The sequence below is a fragment of the Porites lutea genome, chromosome 3 (genome assembly GCF_958299795.1).
Source record: "Porites lutea chromosome 3, jaPorLute2.1, whole genome shotgun sequence".
Lineage (NCBI taxonomy): Eukaryota > Metazoa > Cnidaria > Anthozoa > Scleractinia > Poritidae > Porites > Porites lutea.
Genome location: NC_133203.1, coordinates 39,947,340 through 39,960,470, shown reverse-complemented (window position 1 = coordinate 39,960,470; position 13,131 = coordinate 39,947,340). Strand labels below are relative to the sequence as shown.

Genomic DNA, 13,131 nt, shown 5'->3' with positions numbered 1-13,131 from the left:
ACGCCTGTGTGTGCCTGTGGCTGTGTGTTTTTAATGTTGTGATGTTCAATTAATATCATTGCATTTTGATCTTGTACAAAAAGATCTTTTTAAAGCAAGGTGAAGTTTGGCAGAAACTGTTTTCAGACAGAGTTATTGTCACGCTTGTCATACAAGGTTTGCCGTCTTCTTCACTCTGCCGTCCCTTTGCGTAAGTAGACCTTGTCACGGTTTTGCATGCCATCTTGATGAGTAGGCAAACGCGTGAGAAATTACAGTGTTTGTATGAGAATCTAATGTCGAATAATTTCCGTAGAACGGCTGTTCTGAAAAAAATATGATTTGTAAACTAAAGCTTCACTCCTAAGGATTCTCTTGAAAAAATTTGAAGGCGTTACATGCACTAGAAGACCTAGAACCACTTTTTAAAATTTTCTATACATTTGTCTGTAAGAAAGTCCCGGGAAAATTACAGACAAATATATGGAAAAGCTAAAGCAAGCCTCTGGAGAAATTTAAGCACAGGTACGCCCCCCAAATATTTTAGGACAATCCTTTACTTTGTAGCTTTAGTTTACAATTGATATTTTTTTCAGAACAGCCGTTTTACGGAAATTATTCGACATGAGATTCTCATACAAACACTGTAATTTCTCACGCGTTTGCCTACTCGTCAAGATGGCGTCGAAAACCGTGACAAGGTCTCTTCACTAGTGACTTCCGAGACGCTGAGCCACTCCACCGATTATGTATTATTTACCAGGAAAAGTGGCCCTGTACTCTGTAATTATGCCTCAAAACGAAACTAAAACTTCACTTTTTAAGCCTAAATTGAACTTAAGCGCAGGATTCTCATAGCCTATTGTTAGTTTATTTGTCACTAGTTATGGACTGTTGACTGCATGCATGAAAACTTATTCAATTTCAGTTTTGTATCTTGTTTTAGTTTTGAAGTTTAGCCTACAGTCTTTATTTCTATATAAAATAATTTCTGTCATTCTGACCACAGGCCGTATAAGCCCCCGGCTTTGGCTTTACTGAGTTTGTACTATATGAGCGATGGAATAATAAAGTTAAAGTATCGCCGACGCTAAATCGCTTGTCGCTTGTTTGGGTTAAATGACGGTAAATTTCACAACTGAATGTATCCACAATGTACTGAAAGCTTGTCTTACCTTAAGTAACAAGGTCTTGTCCCCTTGATCAAATCACACGAGGGTAAATACAACCTAGAAATGGTCAATCTGAAAGATTCACACATTCGCCGCCGCCATCAATGATTTCAAATGTTGAAAGCGCGCGGGGAACGATGGGAAGAGGGAAACTTTCCCGCTCTTTTCTTTTGCCTTCTCCCCAGCGCTGTGGCCTCCCTGTTCAACCCAAACATGATACTTTTAGCCCCGGGGGGAGGGGGGTACTCCCTTATAAGAGCTTAATGGGGACGTGCGGCCAGCCAGGGTATGTTTTTCGGGATTTTTGTCTTAATCAGGGTATCGATTTTATCATTTTTTGTCTTAATCAGGGTATCGATTTTATCAATTTTTGTCTTAAACAGGGTATCTTAGCTATTCTTGGACGATAAACAGCCTGCATGACTCTGTTGATCAAGCTGTAAATAGTTATGTGATTGCCGATGGATTAAATAAGAAAGAGTTTCGATATTTGCTATTGTCTTACACAGGGTATTGTTTTGAGTTAAATGTCTTAAACAGGGTATCAAAAATCGGAATTCTGTCTTTAACAAGGTAGGAAAATCAGCGGTTTTTGTCTTAAACAGGGTCAGGGTACGAGGGGCCAGGCCGCACCTCCCCACCCAAGGATATATCGAGTACCCCCCGGGACTTTTAGCCACACAACACAAAAAAGAGGCATCTGCGGAGGAGGGAGGGTCAAAGGGCGAAGTCACGAGCAGTGGACCTTTTTGTTTGTTTGTTTGTGTAGAGATTTCTGAGGTCTTCTAAGGGACTCGATAGCTGCACTTTCAGTACATTGTAACTGATTTTAATTTATTATGTTCCTTCCATTAACATGTAAATCCGGCATTTGCCGGAAAAGAGCTTAGGAAGCCAATAAGACACTAAGAAGCGTGATGAGTTGGAGAGGGCCTGGGGAGGGGTGGGATAGGATTTGCTGGAAATAAACCTGTACGAATATTTCTGCCATACTGTACATATGTATACCTTATCAGGTTTCTATCTAGGGTATTTGAGGGGCAGAAGCTTCCCCCCCCAAAAATATATATATTGATATCACTGCAGTACATAAGTTACCCCTCTCTCTTGGTTAACCCCCGGGCGGTGGTCGCTTACAAAAACATGTTCTAACTAGAAGGCTTTTACTGGAGAGAGAGAGAGAGTTCGAGACAGTCAATCACTATAGAAATTTTTTTTTGAATTCCGCTCAATATATAACACACTACAGCCTACCAAGTTTACCCCTCTGCAATGCCAGCTCGTGAAGTTTTCGTATCTGCGTGGAATTCTTGGACACAAAATTGTCGAAAATGTCAAGTGTTGACCCACTCATTCCACGCTTTAAATTTGTTCATAAGCTGCAATGCTTTCAAGAATTTTTGAGGCAAAGAAAAAAACGTATTTAGAGATTTGGTAGTAAATTTGGCTGAAATGTCTAAAGATTTTCTTATTTTTATGTCCATTTTCTTAAAAATCACTGTAACGAAGTAAATTCAGAGCCATTTTGTTGCGTTTCAATGAACATTTTGTTCGCAGTCTGCGTGCCACACGTGCACGTGAACACTTTAAATTATGCACTCATTTTTTATCCGGTTATGGATATCTCGCAAACCTGTCGATATCAGTCGTTGTACTTTATGTATACTCTTTAAAGAAATTCATAACAATAAGCCCAAGATGTCCAGCGCGACCTTAAGAGCCTCTTGACATGGAGGTATGGGGACCCCAGGTCACCTGTCTATATAATCTCTGATTTTAATTTGATCACGTGATCCACTCTAAAGGTTCCAATGGTCCATTGCGCGATACTCCTTGATGGCTCTTGCAGTCGCGTTTTCCGTTTTCCACAATTCAGACGCCAAGGAACGAGGCACATAAGTCGGTTGACCCGCCACATGTTACCTCACCTATTTGGGGCTCCCATCTCCATGTAAACAGGTCCTAAGGACTTGGCTGAGAGGGTAGCCCGTTATACCCAGGACAACTTTTCTCCATAAAAATGGGGCGAAGGTTAAAAAGCGAAGCGCATAAAAATTAAGTACTTCAGCATAAACTGGTTGTAGTAAGGGTGGATTTCTACTGTTGCGTAACTTTGACGTGGGTAAATAAAATAGAGACAAGCGATCTTCCATACATTGCCTCTATTTTACTCACTGTATCAAAGTAAATCATGAGGAACTCGTGTATACTAGTCTAGCAATATTTTGGTTGCCGTCAATGCGTCAACACTACATTTGAAGGAGACAAACATACCGAAATATTCCTTTATACCTCTATCAAATGGGTAACTTTCTACTGCGAACAGTTCCCTTGGATTCAAAGAAACCAAACATAAGACCGTAAATCCTCTTGTACTTATTTCAAGCCCATTTCAGGGGGGAGGGGGAGGGATAGAGCTGGGGTCTTATTTGAGAGGGGGGGCTTATTTGATTTAGAAAAGGCGGTGGAATCAGTTTTCCGTTAAAAACTAGAATACAGAGTGGAACAGCTCAAGAACGAGAAGGTTGGAGATCAGAAACAAATCCGAACTTCCAGCTGGTAAATAAACCATCACGGATTAGTCCACACAAAGTTTTACAGCCGTGATTGACTAACAAAATGTATCATTTATTGATAAAGAATAACTAGGGGAGGGGAGGAGGGGGTTAACTTTCTTCCTCTAAGACTAATAAAAATGATGTCACACGGGACGATTCGCAACGACGATTTCTAGTGCAGTACAGTATTTCAATGTTATTGCAACATTGTTTTGGAAGGTTGCAACGTTGTTCTAATATTGCAATGATGTGTTGCGCTGAAAGTCATTGTTGCGAATCGTCTTGTGTAACATCACCTTAAACAAGTACGAAATTCTTACAAAATTAAGAAATATTTAAATACCAAAACTTGACTATGGCACAATCAGGGACAAGATATGAAATACTCTCAAAAATATCTTACATATTAATAGAGTTAAAATTGGCTACTTATTATGAATGAGAATTGAACACTCCAGAAAATACCATAACATACCATAATGCTCTTGTTTATCACCCCAAAAGTTTGCAGAAGCATTGTTTTCAGTTTCTCTTGGGCACATTTTAACTCCCAAGAGAAACCGAAAACAATGCGTATACAAAATTTTGGGGTGACAAACAAAGAGCATTATGGTATGTTATGGTATTTTCTGGAGTGGTCAATACTAACAGACAACCTTGTTCCCAGGCCCCTCTCCTCACCTAGGAACGAGGTTGGCAAAGCAACTACGACGCCGGCGGGTGAAGCAAGAACTCTACAAGTAGTCTCGTTTTCCTCAGTGATAGTTGAGCGAGCAGACTACATGAGTGCGCCCGGAAATTGCCACGCGACAAGAAAAGCAAGAAGCAGGTGAAAGACATTTTCCTTTACCCTCTGCGTGTCACCTTCCTCGCGCGCTCTTGATTTTTCTCGCTCCTCGCAGTCTGATAAATCATTCGACGATGAAATTGGAAAACTTAAAAAGTAAGTTTTATTTGCTTGTTGCAAAAGCGAAACAATGTAAGATTTTTTCGAACGGGAGGTTAGTGAAACGATGCAAAGACCGCTCACATCCAAAAACACCTTGCACGTGAGGGTTATCCATGGCTGCTGACTTCCGTATAGAACTGTAGTTTTTAAAAATTATTCTGTCCTTCTACGAAAAATAAATTAACACATGAATTTGCCTAGCAGAAGCACGATACAAACTATATTAAAATTAAAGCCAACTGATGACCAGTCTCTATCTCTGTGATGTAACTAAATCTTAAATAGAAGCAAATCGAATAAGGACTTCTTTATACAGGTACCAAAGTTGAGAGAAAAATTGCAGTCGCACAAGACTGTCCGTTGAAAAAGATCCTTTTTAAAAGACAGCTTTTTTTAACTTAAAGGGCCATTTGCACCTGCATGTCTCATATGATTTTCATAATGTTGCCAAAGAAGAGCCTCACTACTCAACTTCTGTTGACAAATCCAACAGCAGTGTTTCTCAATGATGTCTGGCTGCTGGTCTTTACTGGTTACAGTCCCGAGGGGGACTCCGCATATGAAAGGGGTGGGGATGCTCGTCGTCTCGCTCAGGGGTGTAAATTTCGGATTTTGGTCTCACTTAGGGTGTTCTGGGCAAAACGTTATCATATTTAGCCATGAAGGTCTCGTTTAGGATCGCACGCGAAAAATATAAAAATATATTTATTGTCTGTGTTTCAACATGGTCTCTTTTAGGGGTTAAAAAAAGCCTGGGCCACACACAGATCTGTCTCCTTTAGATGTTCAATTGAAAATTTCCGACGAGCATCCCCACCCCTTTCATATGCGGAGTCCCCCCCCCCCGGGGTTACAGTTTCTCTCAAAGACAAAGTGTTGCTTGTAAATCCTGAACTTGTACTACTTCCTATTCTCTCACACTTACGAAGAAAACGTTGCGGCCGAATTTCGTTACTGTCACGACTATTATATGTCCTATTTTTAGTGTGCAAGTTCTCATGTCTCTTCAGGTCTCCCGCTCTGACAAAACATTTACCACATTGTTTACATTCATTAGGCTTTTCAATCCCATTAGGCAATCCCATCCCATCTACTCCTTGAAAACTGGCATCTATAGTTCATGATCTTCTATCTGCTAGTTTACAGAAGTCTTCAGTACCAACGTACCGTAGGGCATGGAAGCTTAATGAAGAATTTCAAATAAGTGTTTTACAGAGCTCACACATTTCTTTTCCAGCGTTGCCGGCCACATTGGCATCGTTTGTTGCACATGTATTTAATCGTAGATATTCTTCCAGCAAATACTTATGTTTCTGTCCCTGGATATTTCCGTCGCTTAGCCGGTCTACGGGATCCTACCAAAACTTTCTACATTAGTGAGATGCTTAAAGGGTATGGTAAGATTGGTTACAAACTGGACTCAAGGTTGCCTATTACCCTTCCCATTTTAGTTCGCATCATGAAAGGTTTAGATATTTTTTGTTTCTCAGTGTGAATTATTTATGTTTAAGGCCATGCGTGCTATGGCATTTTTTGCATTTCTTCATATTGGTGAAATCACAGTAGTGTCAAAGCGAGACAGTATCAATGGTAACCTTTTACGACTGGATCAAGTTCCTAAAAAACATAGTGGGAATGGCGATGTGATTTCTCGATAATTACATTCACAAGCTATAAACATAATTACAATCAAAATCCTTTTTCTATAGTTTTGAATAGCCAACCGAAAGCATGTCCTGTTCAATCATTCTTGGATTATGTTTCCGTTCGTGGCATAGTACATGGCCCACCTTTTATTAATCATGATGGGTCCCCAGTTTTGAGAAGCAAGTTTAGTAAAATGCTTGGCTCAGTTATTCGGCTGTGCAACTTGGATCCCAATAGATATAAAGGACACAGCTTTAGGATTGGTGCTGCTACTTATGCGGCTGAACAAGGCATTTCCGACACGAAGATTAGGCACTTGTGTAGATGGAAATCTGATGCTTTCATAAAGTATATTAGAATAACCGCTCTAGAATCTGTTTCGTAATTGAATGTGTCAGAGATTGTGATGTTGTTGCTTGCAGGGGCGTTACAACCTCGGAACCGCACTATTGATTTGATCTAAACAGATTATGCAGGATGCAATTTTGTAATTATATTAAATACTATGTAATACCTTTACCAAGAATGAAATTTGTGCAAGATTGCCCTCACCTTCGCCGGCAATACATGTTTAATGAAAGTTTGAGTTTGTATTTGTATTGGATTTTAAGAGTTTAATAAACCGGCTATGGGCAAAATTTCACATAGCCATTTTTCTCCATCATGTTGTTTGTATTACCCTTTCGAACAGAGCACAGCACTCACTTCATTCTGATTAAGGTTTAGCATTTTGTGGGTAGATTGCAGCATAAATGAGTGATTAGGATTCTTTATTAGGGATAACAGTTATTATAATAACTGGAGAGTTCCAGAAACCACGGCTATGAGAACATCATAAATACAAGACTGTAGAATAAGAATGAATGTAAGAAAAAAGTCTCTTACTATTCATATCATGATAAATGATAGTCGTATAAGTGGTCATGTACAAATGTAAAGCTTAAAATTAAGAGTAGTCTGCTACACAGCCGTTTTTCGTGTCGTCACGCAATGCTCCTCCCCACAAACCGTTTGTGGGGAGGAACGTTGCGTGAGGACACGGAAACGGCTCTGTAACAGACTAAACTAAGAGGCACTAAGACTTTGATTTAAATCGAGTTTCTCCTTAATGGAAGAATAAATACAGAAGTTTTTCTTTCTCAGCTTATTCCAACTTGATAATCATACACATCGAATGAACCGCAAGTATGAAAGCAACATGCTTTAAACAAAACCAATTGAAACTTTAAGAGTCGCAAAAATAAAAGATGTTGTCTAAGCACCAAAAAAACAAACAAAAGAGAAGAACTTAAAACGACCAAAACGTTTTTTAAACTTCAAGAATCATCGTCACAAACATGGGTCATATGATTTTCATAATGTTGAAGAAGAAGAGCCTCACTACTCATCTCCTCTTGACAAATCCAACAGTTGTGTTTCTCAATAATGACCGATCGTGCATCTGTTACACCAGTGTTTCCGGTTTCTCTCTGTGTCTGCTTGTTCTCTGTAGAGCCTGTTGCCCTGACATCAACGTTTTCACTTCCTGCTCTCTTCCGTTTACAGGATTCCAATCGTTTGGACTGGGACAGACATTTGATTTTCTGGGAAAATTTATGCGACCTTTCCTGAGTGTGGAATCTTTCATGACTTCTCAGGTTTACCGCTTGGTTAAAACACTTGCCACACTGTTTACATTCGTAAGGCTTTTCGCCAGTGTGAACTCTTTCATGTCTCCTTAGGCATCCTGCTGCGCTAAAGCACCTGCCACACTGTTTACATTCAAAAGGCTTTTCCCCAGTGTGAACTCTTTCATGTTTCCTTAGGTGTCCTGCTTGACTAAAACACTTGCCACACTGTTTACATTCATAAGGCTTTTCCCGACTGTGAACTCTTTCATGTCTCCTTAGGTGTCCTGCTACACTAAAACACTTGCCACACTGTTTACATTCATAAGGCTTTTCCCCAGTGTGAACTCTTTCATGACTCCTTAGGTCTCCTGATCGGCTAAAACACTTGCCACACTGTTTACATTCGTAAGGCTTTTCCCCAGTGTGAACTCTTTCATGGCTCCTTAGGGTTCCTACTTCGCTAAAACACTTGCCACGCTGTTTACATTCATAAGGCTTTTCCCCAGTGTGAACTCTTTCATGTTTCCTTAGGAATCCTGATCGGCTAAAACACTTGCCACACTTTTTACATTCATATGGCTTTTCCCCAATGTGAACTCTTTCATGTTTCCTTAGGTCTCCTGATCGGCTAAAACACTTGCCACACTTTTTACATTCATTTGGCTTTTCCCCAATGTGAACTCTTTCATGTTTCCTTAGGTCTCCTGATCGGCTAAAACACTTGCCACACTTTTTACATTCATATGGCTTTTCCCCAGTGTGAACTCTTTTATGGCTCCTTAGGTTTCCTGCTTGGCTAAAACACTTGCCACACTGTTTACATTCATATGGCTTTTCCCCAGTGTGAACTCTTTTATGGCTCCTTAGGTTTCCTGCTTCACTAAAACACTTGCCACACTGTTTACATTCATAAGGCTTTTCCCCACTGTGAACTCTTTCATGATTCCTTAGGACTCCTGATCGGCTAAAATACTTGCCACACTGTTTACATTCATATGGCTTTTCCCCAGTGTGAACTCTTTCATGACGCTTTAGGTGTCCTACCTGACTAAAACACTTGCCACACTGTTTGCATTCATAAGGCTTTTCCTTAGTGTGAACTCTTTCATGAGCCCTAAAGTGTGCTATATTGTTAAAAAACTTGCCACACTTCTGACACTCAAAGGACATTGAGGTTGCTCTTCTTTTAAGGTTTTACAGTTAGGATACCTTTGGAAAGATGAAAAACTATAATTAGGTAATACGCAATATTTGTTTTGTTGCTACCAGCATAACCTTTGTGGCCTGGCAGGGTTCTTTCTAGGGTATTTGAGGGGTAGAAGCTTCCCCCCAAAATGCCCAGCTTCCCCCCAAAAAATATTGTTATCATTACAGTATATAAGTAACGATATTGAAAAAATCATCAAGACACGACAAGGTTAGTGCATACACTATAACATTTCTCAAAATTGTGTCTCAAAATGCACCAGATTTCATCCGGGGGTGGGGGGGTTTGCGGACCCCTCTAGGAGGCTTGTCACCTTCGGCCACTCAGGACTTCTCCCCCAAATGATAAATGCTAGATAGAACCCTGTCTGGTGGTGAGAGGCCTTAAGGGAGTAGTTTAAAGATGGTGTTGTCAGGGAAATGTGGAAAATTAGAAAACTTTTAAGACACCCAGTCATGAATAAGTGGTTGCACACCATAGACCAGCTGATTACATACCTGAAGTTTTATGGAACCCTTCAAACTACAGAATCCATCAACATGGGTCAGTTGATTACCGTAAAATTCTGAAAATAAGCCCCTCCATGTATAAGCCCCTCCAAATATAAGCCCCCCAAACCAGTAACGCGAAAAACCCTCCGTTAAATCGCTCCCCCCAAATATAATCCTCCCGGGGGCTTGTACTTGGAAAATAGCCCTCAAATTCAAAGTAAAACAAAGCAAAAATGGTCAATTTACTTCCAAGTATAAGGCTAGCCCAATCAATTCTGAAACGCAAATTTCCCTCCACAGATAAGCCCCTCCGAATACAGGCCCCTCCAAAAATAATCCCCTCAAAAAGGGCCTTTGAAAAATAGAAGCCCCGAGGCTTATTTTCGGAATATTACGGTATTTGTTGACTTTGTATTTGGATCTGAGAGTTAAAAAAGACAGTAACTTTATTTATGTGTCACACTTCTAGCTCACGACAAACTGTGCACTAATCTGTTGATCGATAATCTTCAAATTTATTGTTTATCAAACTTAAGGGCACAAATGGTAGCATACGGTAGTAAAGGATCGACAAACATTCAAGGGACAATCTCCTTTTTCCTGTACTAGAGATATTATTTGCTGTATTGTATTTCAAGAACAGACCCCTACAGCCAGTGTACCTAAACCTAGTTTTAATTAGTTCATCAGAATGACCATATTGATAGTGTCTGTATCTAAAGTTGACAATCTTGACCACTTCCTCGAGACTTGATTCTCTCTCCTTGAAACACAGACAACTTTCTCTCATTACACAACGCTAATGAACATTGCATGATGAGATGAAAACAGAAGAACACTTCAAACTACAACAAATTGAGTTTTAAAACGCAAACATTGAGTCTTGAGTTTCCAGAAACAAGCAATTTTTATATTTACCATTTGAACGGATTTTGAGACACAATCTATTTCTTAAGAAAAATAAAAACAACCATTCGCAAAAACAACAAACGGTAAAGGCAAGAGCACTTGCATGTACAGTTGCAAATACAAAGTTAATATAGAAGGACCACCGAGAGGTTTTTTATCTTAAAGTTTGGAAAATTGACTCAGTATTTTTGTATGAAGTCTAACAACTGTTTTTATACTTGTCAAGGTATCTATTTACGTGCTTTACACTAGGCAGTTTCAAGGCTACTGCCCAATGGGGGCCTGGTCACCAGAGGCTCCTACAATCTACTTAGGGGCGACCAAAATTTGAAACAAGAAACCTGAACGGGTGCATAAATATCATGATTCTTAGGATAACTTCCATTAAATCAACAACAACATTCCCTGCTCATTCTGCATTTTTGAAACAAAAACAGAAAACGTTTGCTCGTCAGCCATAGGAAAAAAATATTTCCGCCAATAAAACGTAAACAAACAAGCACTTGTCTTGCTGCAGCGTAGTTGAAGTTTCTTGTCTCAAAATGGAGTCAAATGAATTTTATAGTCTTGGAAAAACCGAAAGGTTTTTTATCTTAAAGTTTGGAAAATTGACTCAGTATTTTTTCCCCAGCATTAGAAACGTTAGGTCACTATTGTATGTAGTAAAATGATACAAAATCGTGATGTATGGAAAAGCAAGAGATTTCATTAACACATGACAAAAAGTATTTTATTTTTAATTTTGCAAGTTTTTGCAAGTGTTTTCTATCTTACTACGAACACGAATGGTACAATTAGAGGTGTATTTTATCATTTATTCAGCGTTACCTATGCATCCTTATTTTTTGCTGTATGTTTTGTGGAACTTTTGAAAGGCTTGCAAAAACATATCAGTTTTTGAAAATCTTCATGGCAGTTATTCAAGATCATTTAGACATAGACATAGACATAGACACTGAATCCTTTACAGCATAATTTGTTGTATGGTGCTGCGTGTTTTGCAAACTTAGAACGGATTCTGGGTTTTTCTGTTCGTCAATCATGCATTTTAGTGAAGGCAAGGTTAATGCAAATCACAATGTAACATGCTCGCCCAGCTTGGCTGAGAATGACTCCGACTGCTCAAGAATAGCGAAGGAAATCGCGATAGTGAGTGGATTTTTTGTCGAAGGAAGGAGGCAGACATTGCTTTATTCTTGAAAGTGACAAGAATGAGAAAGATCATAAAAATCTGCAAAGCAAACTTAACCAGTCGATTATTGCCCAAAACAGGACCGTCACAAAGCAACAAGCCTTGTAACAGGAAACAAACAAAACAGAGCAAGATCCACCAATAACTAATGACAAACCATGACCTTTTGAACTCGTGCAAGTAAATATGTACTTTCTAAGAATTCCCTCAGATGATTGAGGGAACACAAAAACCCAAAATATGCAAAATGCACAGCGGGATACAACAAATTTTGCTATAAGTCCCAATAGTGACCAACATTAATTTTCTCCTTACGATATCCATGGATCCTCAAAGAAAAGTTTATGAGAATTACACCTTTTGCTGTTTATTACGAGAAAATATACATTCATTTGCATGAAACGGCAATCAATAGCGCAAGGATCCATTCATTAGAGTGAAAAAAGGCAATATTTGTGCATAAATCATATTCAATTACGATTTTTGCATAATTAATCAACATTCAATAAACTGCTCTATTTTTCTTTTCCTTTTCCTAAGTGGAAGTATGTGTGTATTGCTACAATCTAGAGCTACAATGGGTGACAAAATTACAATGTAGTTGAGACACTTTGCCCCAAAGCTGATGCTTTACTGACTTCTAAAGGGGAAATAAAGCTTTCCCTCCCCCATCCCCTCCATGCAATGTTGTGCCGCTGTTTGAGCTACCTATAGAAAACAACAAAAACTGCAACTTTGAATGAAGGGGAGTGGGGAGGTAGGTGGATTCTTTTGTTCTCTGTAGTTATTACCCTAGTTGAGTACAATGCCTCGATAATTTTGTTGTCGATTGTAGTTTCCTACACCTGAAGCGAAGTCACTTGATTTGTTGTGAGATGAGATAAAAATCACTCAGGCTGGAAGGAGTGATGTTACATAGACTACTTAGAGATATATTACAGTAGAGAGTTGATCAGAAAATTACAAGGGATAAAAGCTGCTGTCTTGTTTAAAGTAAGAGATGCCCTTAGAAGAACGAACAGTTACTCCATAGAACATTATTTTATTTTCAGTCAAAGGGGTGTTACTGAAACGAAGACCCAAAAACGAAGACCTAAGACCTAAGATCCTATGGACTAAAACGAAGACCCCATGGACTAAAACGAAGACCCCTTGGACTAAAACAAAGACCCCTTGGACTAAAACGAAGACCCCATGGACTAAAACGAAGACCTCATGGACTAAAATGACTGATGCTAACCGCTGAGGGCAATTCCCGCTCCCGTAATTTGTTACGGTGATTTGGGAATGTTGTGGAATTTCCTCTGCAGTATTTAGTTGTGATAGTCAAGTCTATCACTTACCCTTCCTTCAGGTTTCTTTTTGGAAAATATTTTGCATGTTTTAAACCTCTTTGGAAGTGTTTACAGTGAAGATG

General features: G+C 39.3%; 1 protein-coding gene across 1 annotated transcript in view; it reads right to left on the bottom strand.

Moving 5' to 3' along the window:
• LOC140932287 (uncharacterized) overlaps window positions 1-13,131 on the bottom strand; it is a 76,227-nt gene that overhangs the window by 56,281 nt on the left and 6,815 nt on the right. Inside the window, exon 2 of the mRNA XM_073381908.1 lies at window positions 7,690-9,039. Within this exon, the coding sequence (XP_073238009.1) occupies window positions 7,690-9,039 (1,350 nt within the window). The remainder of the gene's footprint in view (window positions 1-7,689; window positions 9,040-13,131) is intronic.